Source organism: Antechinus flavipes, chromosome X (assembly GCF_016432865.1).
Source record: "Antechinus flavipes isolate AdamAnt ecotype Samford, QLD, Australia chromosome X, AdamAnt_v2, whole genome shotgun sequence".
Taxonomy (NCBI): Eukaryota; Metazoa; Chordata; class Mammalia; order Dasyuromorphia; family Dasyuridae; genus Antechinus; species Antechinus flavipes.
Window position 1 is genome coordinate 20,604,559 of NC_067404.1, and position 13,511 is coordinate 20,618,069.

Below are 13,511 nucleotides of genomic sequence, written 5' to 3' on the forward strand. Positions count from 1 at the left end.
GGAGGAGGGAGAGAACTTGGAACTCGAGATTTTTTTTAAAGCAGTAAAAATTTTTTTGGTTTATATGTGATTGAGAAAAATGTAAAACAAACAAACAAATAAATAAATTGGGAAAAAAATAACTGTCCTGATTAGAATCCTCAAGGCAGCTGGCCCCAATCACCATGGAGCAAGATCAAACATGCTCCAAGAGGCCCAAGAGCCAGGTACAGATTCTATATTTGGGGGCCAGGTAGGTGGCACAGTGGGTAGAATACCAGACCTGTAGTAAAAAGGACCTGAGTCAAGTCTGACCTTAAACACTTGACATTTAGTAGCTGTGTGACTCTAAGCAAGTCACTTAACCCCAGCTACCTTGCAAAAAAAAAACAAAAACCCAAACAAAAAAGTTCTATATTTTCTCAAAAGGAGAAAGTAGCCAAGAGTATGGGGAAGGGAGAGAACTTGGAACTCAAGATTTTTTTTAAAATGTTAAAATTATTTTTGTTTATACGTAATTGAGAAAAATGCAAAACAAACAAACAAATAAATAAATAGATGAATGAATAAATAAATTGGGAGAAAAATAACTGTCCTGAATAGAATCCTCAAGGCATCTGGTCCTAAGACCAAATGTACCCCCAAGAGGCCCAAGAGCCGGGTACAGATTCTATATTTGGGGGCCAGGTAGGTGGTACAATGGATAGAACACCAGACCTTGAAGGAGGACCTGAGTCAGGTCCAACTTTAAACACTTAACATTTAGTAGCTGTGTGACCCTAAGCAAGTCACTTAATCCCAGCTGCCCTGCCCAAAAAAAAACCCCAAAACAAAAAATATTTATATTTTCTCAAAAGGGGAATAGTAGCCAAGAGATTCTATCCTATAGCACTTTACATTTGAAATAAAGGACCTAGTTAATACTGATTTTTACTACATCAAACTCAAGAAATTTGATTAGCCTACATGGACCAAAGCAGCAAGTAAAAGAAATTAATTGATGAGGAAGAAAGTCTTAAAAAGAAATCCTTGGACATATTCTGGCTTAATGAGGTATTAAACTACTTAAGGGCTCTATTCTGAAATTATTGGGAGTGTCCGTACATAGTCCCTTCTCCCATAATGTTTGGAACTGAGAAAGCCTTCCTTGCTGGAGGAAATTCTCTTTGCATGCTACCTCTTGGAAGCCACGGTGGCCACTGCAGCATGGCCATGTTGCCCACCAAAAAACTCTAAGTGTGTAAGCGTGCTTCAAGCAAGGGAGGCTGGGATGTGGAGATAGAAACGAGACATAAGGGGAAAAGAATCCTTTTGTCCATACCGGATCAAGGATGTGTAGCAAAAGACTGCAGTTCCAATTGAGGCCAGTATACCCCAACCAACAAGCACTTGTTAAGCACATGCAGTATACTAGGCACTGTTCTAAGTGCTGGCGATACAGCTACAGAAGTGAGATAGTGTTTGTCCTCAAGAAGCTTACATCCTACTAGAGATCAATGGCACGTTCACAGATAAGTGAAGATAGAAAGTAATACCAAAATAAACAGTTATTTTGGAGGAAGACACTAACTCGGGGGATTGGAAAAAATCATCAATCTCAGCCCAGAAAGAGGTAAGTATTTATGAGAGACTGCTACTTTTATTTGAGCCAAGTAGCATTAAAATGGCTCTCCACATCGCTCCCGAGGTGTTGTACCTAAGAGCCACCACTGTCAGGCCTGCCACTGCCATGTTTCTCTAGCACCTATCTGTGGGGGAACTGATACAGCCTTCTTTTGTTGTCTTGGGTTCAAAGAAGGGTTCATCAACATGCCATCAGCATTTCCAGAAGACATGCTGAAAGTGGCAGCCATCTGGGAATGGGCGTCAAGAGAGCTCGACAGCCAATTGGATCCTTTGTTATTTCATTAAATGTCCTTGGTTTCGATTCCTATGCTATCAAGCTTGGTCTGGTATCAAAAAAACACAGGGTTGGGGAGGGGGCTTGGAGCTAGGAAGTGGAATGGACAATTACCCCCAACAATACCACAAACCACCACCCAAAAGGGTGTGAAATTTCAAGCCAGGAAAAGTCTTTGTGGCTTTCCACCTACGCACCTCAAAAGGTACAAGGGCCGTTTCCGTTGCCGATGGTTCTTCAAATGCGAGTTTTTTTCTTCTTTCGGCCTCAATCCGGGCATAACTGGGCAAAAGGAGAGAAAGTCAATTTGCTTCAGTGGTACTTTAGAGCTTAACTTTATTCCCAGATACAGCCACAACAATCTGACACTAAGAGATAACATTTACGCTACGGATCTCCATTCTTCTTTGTGCCTCACAACCACCACAGGGGAGGTACCTTAGCTGTCACCTTCCCCAGTTTCCAAAGAAGGAAACGGAAGCAACTGGTCCATGGCCACCCAGTGGGTGAGCAAGGGTCAGAAGCGATATCTAAATAGGGAAGGGCACAGAAGAAACTGCCAAGCACATAGGCACGTGGCCAAGAGTCATCACTGCCCAGAGCTTTTCCACAGCCCACTGCGTGACACTCCCAAGAACACACAGGGGAAATTACGCAGGTAACTAAACTCCTCACAGGCTCACTGCTCAACCAAGACCGGGTCTCATCTGGCTCTCTTTTAACATCATCAACTCTATGATCCAGAGGCTAGCTTGGGGACATCGGCTCCCAGGCCTGACCAATCTCTGCTTTTCTAAGCCACCAACAGAGAGCCTTGGATTGGGGCAGAGGCTGGGGCAGAGCCCTCATTAGGGCTAATGACAGCAGCTGTTGCTATCTGCCCCTCTCACAGCTCAGCTGTCCTGCCTCCGTGATTGTGCTAACAGATGGCATGTGGGTGAACTCCCCATTACTCAGTCTTTAAAAGCACAACTACTTCAGCCCAAATTTTATTTGGTTTTACTGTAACCAGTCTCCTTTCTTTGGTACATTTGCAATTCATTTTCATTGCCTCCGAAATGAGAATCCCCATGGCTGCAGTAAGACTCCAGCTTCGGCTTCGTGGCACACAGTTTATTTCCCACTAGTCCCAGACTCATTCAAGCAATATTTATTGTTTTAAAGTTGTTTGGTGGGGAGTGTTGTAAGCATAAACACAAGTTGACTAGCAGAAAAGGAATCGCTGCAGTAATACATTTCCATTCTAGAGGAGTTTCTGGTGAGTATCAGAGACACAAACCCCTGTGGTTTCTAAGGATGAGAATCTATACTTCAGAGACTGATAGGACATACATGAAAAATAAGGTCATAAATGAGCAAGCTAGCAGTGCAGTGACATATGTGAGTCCCCTGATGGAGACAGAAGCCAAGAAATGAAATGGAGGGACCTGATCGTTCAAAAAGGGAAGGACAATGGAAATGCTCCATCTGATATTTTCAAGATCTCTAGTCTTAATTCTATTTGACTGGATTCATTTTTTATTTCAGAAATATGAAAACAGTTTGAGTATACACATAGATGTCTAGATATTTGGTCCCTTTAAAAGGATATTGAATTTTAGAAGTACTTATTTACACGGCATCCAAAAATCCAGTCAAGTTAACTCTGTTTACAAATGTCAACCAACTCAATTAGATGCATTTCTTACTGACCTCAGGAGCTGTCGCATGTTTCACCAGCTGTAAACACAACTTTAAATGTAATTAATCCCTAATAGACCTTCTTATATAAACCCTAAGCCACTGAAATCTTAATATAGTTTTTGCACAGATATCTGCACATGTAAATAGCTGGGTTGTTTGTTTGTTTTTTTAATGACACCGATCAGTTCTTTGACAGAAGTGACTGGTCATTCAATCAGAAAGCTTGGAGATATATCCTTAGCCTAAAGACTGCCTATACATTGAAACTAACTGCTCTCTAGGCAAAAAATAAAAACCAAGAAACAAAAAAAGGAGAATCTCCAGATCTCTCGTCAGGTATAGCAGTCCTGTACCCGATATCCAAAGCATTTGAGGGTAAGAGACAATGAACTTGATGAATTTCTACACACGACATCGTTGTTCGTGCCAACGGAGCATTAACAGCTGCAGCTACGGTTGACTTGTATCCCGATGACCTGGACGTTGAGAAGTGAAAGCCAAGTCTGACCTGCCAATTTTCCAAGTTCTTCCGTGAATTAGTTTTACAGTTAAGGCTATACAGATGGTAAGATATTTACCTTCCAACCAAAAGGGAAAAGTGAAGAGACAAACACAGAGATTATTGAGTTTTTTTTTTCTTAAAAGCATTAAGTAAAATTTCCTACCTAACTACAGTGTGTGTGCAAACAATGAATTGAGGCTTGGAATTCCACTGGTGATAAGAGATGTAATAGTGAGTTTGCAACCAAATCCACTGCTGGCCTTTTGTCAGGAATCGATAGTAACAGGACTTTCCTTTTCCAAATTGCATCACTTGATTTTCAAAAAGAAAGAGAGAATGAGAAAGTGATCAGAAAATGGTACATTTGAATTAAATTCTCAATGGTCTTTAGATACTTTATACACTTTTTAGCCTAGACTGGAATGTAATACATTTCAAACCTAGTCATTTTACAAAGGAAGAAACTGAGGCTCAGAAAGGGAATGTGATTTCCCTCAAGATAACAATGGAGGATGGGACTGGAGGGACTCAGAGTCCAGTCACTACCATTTTTTGCCACATCATACCATGAGGTTTAAAATTTACTATTCACCAGCAGAGTCCCCAAGAACATTAAATTACTTTAATGTAAGGTTGTTTTAGGCACACACACACACACACACAACACACACACACAAACCCATTTACTTTTACTTGCTATATACAGGGAACTGTAAATATCAAAAGACATCAATTGAGCACTGTCCTTTTTTTAACGTGACTAGACTATAAATCCCAGGGTGTTTTGACCATTCACTTGTGGCTGAAATTCAAGGTAACAGAAAAATAATCCAAGAAGCCTTTTCCTTGCTTAACCTACAACTGAGATGGTCACCTGCAGCAAAGATAGTGAAAAATACTCACTGTTCACTCACGATAGTGAGTTATGGCAAATTCAAAGTAGAATGGCCGCAGATCACCCTACCTTCCGCTATCCCCATGCAGGGATGCCCAAAGTCACCTTGGGCTTGGAAATCCAACAGTAGGTCTTCTTACTGGCAGCCGTAGGGAGGGGGTCTTGCAAAGTCATCCCTACTTCCATAGAGGACTACATCTCGAAGACTGATATTATGACAAATTTTGGAAGGAGCTGAGAGATGAATTTCAAACTACTCATTTTACAGAGAGTAAATCAAGACTCAAAGTGGCAGACGGCTTGCCCAAAGGCACACAATAACTTAGCAATTCATTTGATATCAGAAGCAAAGTTTCGCGCCAGTGTTCTTCCTCTCTGCTAGGACTTTGGGGAGTCCATCTCTCTAAGGGCTGCCCAACTGTAATTCACCAGCTTTCCAGAGATGTGTTTTCCACAAAATTCCTATGGGAAATAGCTTTCAATTTCAATTCAGAAGGCCCGGAATGCCAAGCCAAGGGGCCGGAGCAGAGAACATAGTAGGGCAAAGTCCACATGGGTAGATTTTGGGGGAATGTGATTTCTTTCAGAATTCTTTACTTAAAGCAGAATTTTCATAATGTAAATTTACATAAAGTGAGGAATGAATATATATATATGCATATATACATATATATGTTATATGTATGTGTATATACCCCCACATATATATGCATATATATTAAACGATACTATTATGCAGTTATTTTCCATCCCTCTCCACCACTAACAACTTATACCAGTTCCTATTTATTACCTGCATGGATCATAAATAGCCTTCAAACAGGCTACCCTTGCTCTCTTCTCCATCCCTACTCATCCAGAGTTCAAATCCTGTCCAGAAAAAAGACTAATCTCTTTATGCATAGATCTTGTCAAGCCATTACCTTACTCAAAAATCTTCAGAAGCTCCCTTCTGCGAATCAAATAAAATGCCAACTCCATCCTGACATTCAAGGTGCCACACAATTTTTCCACTTATATTGTATTATTTTCAATATACTCTATGTTCTCACCAAGCTGGACTTCTTTCTCTCCTTCCAACAGACTCTGCACTTCACCTGACTCTTGCTCTCTTGCCTTGGATCACAGTGTTCCCCATGCCTGAAATGCTGCCCTGCCTCCTACCGCTTATTGAATCATTATTATTCAACATACTTCAAAGTTTAACCCTAGTGCCAGCTCCTCCCAAAAGCCTTTCTGAGCCTCCAAATGGTAATGACCTTACCCCTCAAAGTTCACTTGACACCTGGTTTGCAGCTTTCTAATATCTTTTCATTATCACAAAATTCATATTAGAGCTTTTTTCTTCTCTCATGCCCCTACTGTAGTCTAAGTAACAAGGACAAGGATAGGGGCTCATCTAAATTTTTTTATCTCATACAGTAAGCACTCAGTAAACAGTCATCAAATGAATGGGATGTCAGCTGACATTTCCTTTTACTATTGTGTTCTGGTTATTTCCGGCAGCCATATTGTGAAGTCATGTTTTGTTTTGTTTTTTTTTTCCTTCCCTTTTAGGTACTTTTCCCAAAGGTAGCCGAGCAATAGGGAAGGTGGAGGACATGTTAATTGAGATGTTAAATAATCATCTTCCATACCTTCGTGAGTCTTTCAGACCTCAAAAACCTACTGGAAAAAACAGAGGCTTAAGGCCAAAGCTTCCAAACCAACTCTGCACAACCCATCCCTGATACTTCTGTGATACTTTACGTGGGGAACACTCCCTTCCTGTAGCTGGCTGAACAGGGACCAAGACTTTTTCTATGCCATCTGAGAGAAGGAGGAATTTTGGATTTGTTCATTCCATCTGGGCCCCTCTCAATTGTCCTGGTCAAAGCCATGTGATGTGCTTTCACGTACTTTCAACCTGACAACGTGCCCTTCTGGAAACACATGGGTAAAGATGAGTCTCATGATTTCTCAATTATACCTTTATTCCCATTATTCTCTTTATTCTCATTATTCTCCAAATACCCCAAGCCTCTACAGAACCAGCCAGAAGCAAAGGGAAGGTGGGTTTACCCACCCTACTTGGTCCCTGAGGCTCTAGCATTTGATAAGTATTCTTCTTTGACAAGGCTACCGCAAGTTTTCACTTCTACTGACTTGGTTTCCCAAGTTCTTGAGTTCAAGGACCTGGCACAGACTTTCGTGTACAAGTTACAACAGAACGGCTCCTCAAACACAGTGCTACGCTGCCTCTCCCGTCCATGGTGGCAACTTCTAAAATGGCTTCATCCGCCTAAATCAATAAAACCCAAACAGAAAAATGCGAAGCTCATAATGTAAATAGCACAAGCAGGAAAAAAATTCATGCCTAATTTTTCCTTCGTGAGCTCTGCAGCCTACTGTACCTCTAAGGCTCCAGTCAAGATTCACATTAAAGGAGCCCGGCCCATTTTAACTTGGCAAGGTTCTGACTGAACCAAATTCTTTCAAGTCGACATTTTCCACGGACAGATGCACAAGAAATCCTGTTTGTTCCAATATCATCATTCACAGAAAAAAAAACTTTCCTTTGGCCTTCTAGAAAATTCCAGCTTCCCGAAATTTCCTTGTGGCCTCAACAATAAATTTTACTATTGGAAAGTCTGTGCATGTAAAATATATCATTTGATTCAGACATACTGAATTATGGGAATGTGACAACAGCCAGTCCCCTGCTGTTAGGGAGCCAACGCTTTCTTGGTTTTGCTATCCAGTAGTTGACACGGGTATGACTAGGAGAAAAGTCCTGCAGTATGGTGGGCGTATTTACCTTACAGCCAAGCTCCTTAAACTCTAGGTCGAAACCCCATATGGAGTCTCCTAACTGAATATGGGGGTTGCAAAATGATGATTTCTTATCAATAAATGTTTGACTTGTTTACCTATTTTATATTCCCCTATCCCTAGGGTCATGTTAAAATTTCTTGGGTGAAAAGGGATCATGAGGGACCCACCACCACTGTAGAAATGGCTGGAGGCACAGCTGAAAGTAGAATGCTGTGGATAAAAACGGTCCCTTCTTCCCACCATGCTCGCTCCCTTTTCTGAGTATCCACCATCCCCAGACCCGCTGCCATGGGCCAAGTCCGGGGCACTTGGGCTGCTAAAATGGCAGGATAAATCGATCAAGTCAGCATAAATGGTGATGGGAAAGACAACCTTTTCCTCCCCCACCCCCACCTCAGACCTCCAGCTGTAAGGACACATTCTGATGGCTTTTAAAACCTATCTTCCGTGAGCCCTTCCTGACATTTGTGTAACTGAATCTGCAATACAAAGAACAGTGCAAAGGATGTTACATAATATACTGTAAACATTGACAAAAGAGAAAATGTCGAGTTGAAATGATTTTGATTCTGTGGTCCCTTTTCTCATTATCTGACAGGCAAGTGAATCTTATCGCGTGGCTGGTAAAGAAAGCTCCATCCCCATCTAGACTTCACGGTAACAGACTGCCATCAGCTGAAGTGGGACAGATACTTTGATCCTCTAGCAATGGGGATCACACCACCTCTTCCAAGACCAAAACAAATGGGAGCAAATCCTTCCAGACCCAAGCACAGAACTGCAAACAGATCCACCTCAAAAACCCACCGACTCACAGATTTAAGATGGTGCCCAAAGGCTATCAATCTCCAGGTATCACTGGCACTTACTTTGTTCCAGACACTGCACTAAACCCAGAGTAGACCAAGAAAAAACAAGAAAACAGTTGCTTCTCCCAAGTAGCTTACTTACTAACGGTGGTACTTACTAGCCGGTACAAATACCAGTATATGCAAGATAAATATATAATGTAGCTTTAGTAGGGACTAGAGGAAGCTGGGGTTGAAAAGAAATGGAAAATCAGGAATGAATACATTTGTTTCCATTTCATTACAAACCCTTCTCACTTGCATTCTTCCTCAAGGTACAGAGATGGAACTCTATAGCATGCTGTATGTCACTAGATACAGTCAGGTTGTTGATTTGTCACTTTGTTATAAAGCTACCTGAAGGGTGTGTGTGTGTGTGTGTGTGTGTGCACGCGTGGGCACGCAAGGGGTATGACCATGCTGTAAACAGCATAAAGTAGCAGAAAACAGAAAACCAGAATAATGAATCAATTGATCAATTTAAAAAACCAGGAGAGAAATAAACTAAGCCCTCCCTAACGTACCATCTTGCTCACTAAAATCCCAGCAAGTAATGTTTAACAGTAAGTCTTAACAAATAAAGATTCAGCAAAGATATTCAAGGCTTCCATTTTTAGCACCATTAAGAGTTTCCCAAAAACATAATGCAAGGAAAAAAGAACCTAAGGGTCCTAATTAGTATTTCCTTGAGAGGCTTGGAAGATGGGAACTTACATTGTTCATGGCACTTGGCGAGAGACTCCAAGTCATCAACATGGTAATAGTCGTAGCCTGATGTTCCCAGCACCTCAAAGGGTAGGTAACCAATGATGGGTGGGGCCCTATTGTCAAAGAGAAAGAAAACGAGTCAATAGAACCTAGGTTTCTAGGAAATTTCCGTCTCCTATTGGCTGATCCAAGATAAATGTTTCAAGCTTCAACCTTCCCCCAAAAGCCATCATGGGCACTGGCTTCTTCCAAATGCTTTCTTTCAAATAAGTTTAGTGTTGCATGGTTTACTCCTACTTGAGATGTGGAGAACGAATTCAGTTGTAAGGTGAATCACCAATCGAGCATGTTTGGCTCCTTGTCTGAGGAAGCTGCTAACACTAAAGACATTCATTATGCAGAAGGAATTTCCAGACGACACAATACCCCAGCAGCATGTATTTGTGGCAAATCTCTGTCACCCAGGAAGAAATTCATTCATTAGAAGCAAGGAAACACTGAAATCAACATTGCGGGCCAAAACATACCTGAGGAAAAAAAAGTTCTGAGTTGAAACCATCAAAATTTGAATCTGTAATCCCATTTCATTACCAGATATTCTTTGGTTGGGGTTAGGGTGCAAATGGTGGCTTCCTGATGTCAAGAAAAAGCTAGGATTGGAAGTTTCCTTTGGTCTAAGGCTCCTTAGACATCCGGGCTGTTCTATCATACTGCAAACTGGACTTCCTTTCATGTGTTGTCTTTCCCGATTAGACTGAGAACTTCTTGAGGGCAAGGGACTGTTTCAATCTTTCTCCTTGTGGAGCATAGGGCTTGGTATGGAGTAAGTCTTTAATAAATGCTTTTTCATTCATTCAAGATCCAGCTCTGAGGATGATTCAAAAGTGATTTTTAAAAAGTATCCACTATCGCATACAATCTTTTACTATCAGTTTTTCTTCCAGCATTAGAGGACCTAACAATCTAAGTTTATAACTTGGACTCCATCAGTCAGAGTTTTATCCAAATTGTTGCCTCCACACAATGCTCTTAAAGTAAGAAAAACATGAAGGAAAATGCAACTATTTCTGAATAGAGAGGATTCAAATCCTTTATTAAAGGGCCATGTTCACTTGCCATTTCATCCTTAACAGTGTGTTAATTCCAGTCAGTACTGGGTGATCCTTTTAAAAGAAGCCTCCCTAGGAACCACCTACCATTAACTAGGTAACATGCTGGCTGGTGGGAACTTCAGGACAAAAGGAAAAGCCCCCTCCAGGGGCTTATGTTGTCAGGAGAAATAGCATGTGTTTAAAGAACAGGCTAGGTGAGTCAGTGTGTATGTGAAAAAAGAGGGAGGGAGGAATCTGTTCACATTCTGAAGTTAATCTTTGCCCGAGCAAACTCCAAGAATGACTGGGAAATAATGAGACCGATTCCAATGAGTGACTAAAGGAACTCGGGCTTATGGCTTTATAATCCTGAGAGCACACAGAGCTCTCAGTGCATTCGGAAGAACAGGAAGAGGACCACAGTGTGATCCAATGGCAAGAATGGGATGGGGAGAAAGAGGCCTTGGTTTTGAAGCTTGACTCTGCTCTCTAGTACCTCTCTCAGCCCCTCAATTTCCTCATCTGTCAAATCAGGGGGTGGGACCAAGATGACTTCTGGGCTGAACATGCATATTTTCTTGACAAAGATATTGGACCGGTTTACCATTTCCTTCTCCAGTGGATCAGGGCAAATTTCATTGACCTTATTTTACAGTTGAGGAAACCGAGGCAGACAGTAGCAAAGTGATTTGCTCAGGTCTACGTGGCTCAACCTGAGGCTAAGTCTGGTCTTCCTGAGTACAATCACACAGCAAGAGCCAGTTTGAACTCAGGTTTTCCTGACTCTAGGCCAGGTGCTTCTATATGCTGTGCCATCTTGCTGCCTCATCCATGTTAATATTCTTCTCCCTGATAATACAGTGTTCTTATCTGATTTCAATCTCCTGCCTCCTACATAGGTCTAGAAATGATTCCATTTTTGACCTTGAGGAAAAAAACACTTCCCTCTCTTAGTGTCTGTAAAACTGAAGATGGAGTAATTGTCACAGTTTGGGACACCACAGATGGGGCGGAATTGTGGGACTCAAAGCCAAATGTGGGCTTATCACATACAATATCCCACCTGGGCCCTTTAGGAGGATTTGAAAGGTCTCTTGTCGAATGGAAATCAAAAGATCCAATCAAGCAAATAAGACCGACTGTTCAAATGCTCCTGAAGGCCAATAACATGTCAAAGTCTTAAAGGGTTATTATGCAGGATACACAGTAGGTAGTCCAGAAATGCTGACTGAGTGAGCGACTTCTAGGAGGGCCAGAACATACAGATGGGAATCGGTATCAAGGCCTAAGACATTATTTTTGGGTCCAAAGCACTTTCCACCAAAAAAAGGCTCCTGAGCTGAGATTTCAGACACTGACCGGTACAACTTCTTACTTTTCAAATGAAGAAACTGAGGCACAGTGAAGGAAACAGTCACCCAGCCAGTAAAGTAGCAGAGCCGGGCCCTCTGGGTCCAAAGTCAGGATGTTTTCCCCTAGGACAGAATCTCGAATGCTATTCCCGAACTGGCTGTAATGGTGATACTAATAAATCTTTGCCACTCGCTTCTTCCAAAGCTGAGTATTAGTTGAGCAATGTTCATAAAGCATCTTAGGATGAAAAGGGATTTCAGAAAAAAAGAAGAAAAAAAAACCATATGATCAAAGAGAGCCGAAGCACGTGCTGGCTTTTGGAAAGAACAAGTGTGTGGCCAGGCATCTTTACAGTAAGATGAAAAATGAAAGAAAATCATAATAGCTGGCATTTATATAATGGTTAATGTGGTAAGCACTGTGCCAAGGGCTCTATAGTTATTATCTCATTTCTTCCTGACAACAACCCTGGGAGGTAGGTACCGTTCTCATCTCCATTTTATAACTGAGGAAACTGAGGCAGACAGTGAGTGGTAAAGTGACTCGCCCAGGTTTACATAGCTAGGAAGTGTCTGAAGCTGAATTTGAAGTCTGGTCTTCCTGAGGACAGACTTGGAGCTGTGTCCACTCTGCTACCTGGCTTCCTCCATAAAATGAGATTACAAACCAGTAAAACCAGTTGCAAAAGTGATTTACCTTCATTGGTATGCAACACAGGATTTCATTCCCCACCTCCACGCCTTTACCTCATGTGTGAAATACTCTCCCTCCTCAACTTGGTTTTCTTCTGGGCTCTGTTCAAATGGCACTTCCACCAGGAAGTCTTTCCTGCCTGCCCCCATCCCCCTGTCTTTTTAGCATTCTCTCCTTTCTCCAATAAAATCACTACCTACATCCCCCAAGAGAATACAAGCTCCTTGAAGACAGGGGCCTGTTTTGGCCCTTATTTGTATTGCCCTCTTTAGCCTGGTACATAAAAACGAAGCTTGCTGACTGGCAGGACCTAAAGAGGATGCCTCGCATACAACAGGTGCTTCATGAATGTTTGTTGACTTGAACTGGCATGTTACTGTAATTTGTTCCAGCCCAGATTTCTGGGAACCAGGGCATTTATCAGACCCTCTTTAATTATCTCCTAACACTCAGTCTAGTCGCTTCGGTATTCATTTTCAGGGGGTCTTAGCACAAACCTCTGAACACTGCCTTCCAGAGATAATTTTTGATTTTTTTGTTGATTTTTTAAAGTGCTATTTTCTGCTCAGACCTCACATCTCAGAGAGATGCCCACTAATTCCGATGCCTTTTCAACTAATCGAAGCGTTTGCTGCGTTACTGAAAATGGCTCCGAGCGCCAGCCAGCTGGCCACCAGTCCCGTGAGTGCACAGCAAGAGAGAACAGACCAGTTCCTTGGTCCAACTCGGCCGACCTCAGGATCTACAGGAAGGGCGGGCAAAGGCTAAACTAAGCTGAAGGCAAAAAGAGGCCTTGAAAAGGATTAGCAGAGATGCATGGCAGGGAATTCATTTGGAATCTGCTGTTCTGATAGCTCTGCATTACATCTATAGTCAGAATCGAGAGCATGAGCTTAGAGGAATCAACGAACTTCTCTTCATGTGCCCAGAGAACAAAAACTAAGAGCTATGAGCCAAGAGGGCTCTGGATTGGGAAGCGGGGGACCTGTGTTCCAATACTGGCTCTGCCCTTTACTCCTCGGATGACCTCGGGCAAATCCTTTCT

At 42.0% G+C, this 13,511-nt stretch overlaps 1 protein-coding gene across 1 annotated transcript in view; it reads right to left on the reverse strand.

Annotated features, from left to right (window-relative positions):
- PASD1 (PAS domain containing repressor 1) overlaps nt 1-13,511 on the reverse strand; it is an 86,516-nt gene that overhangs the window by 28,876 nt on the left and 44,129 nt on the right. The window contains exons 12-14 of the mRNA XM_051969145.1: nt 9,336-9,442; nt 4,228-4,375; nt 2,077-2,161 (exon numbers count right to left, since the gene is read on the reverse strand). Coding sequence (XP_051825105.1) covers nt 2,077-2,161; nt 4,228-4,375; nt 9,336-9,442 — 340 coding nt within the window. The remainder of the gene's footprint in view (nt 1-2,076; nt 2,162-4,227; nt 4,376-9,335; nt 9,443-13,511) is intronic.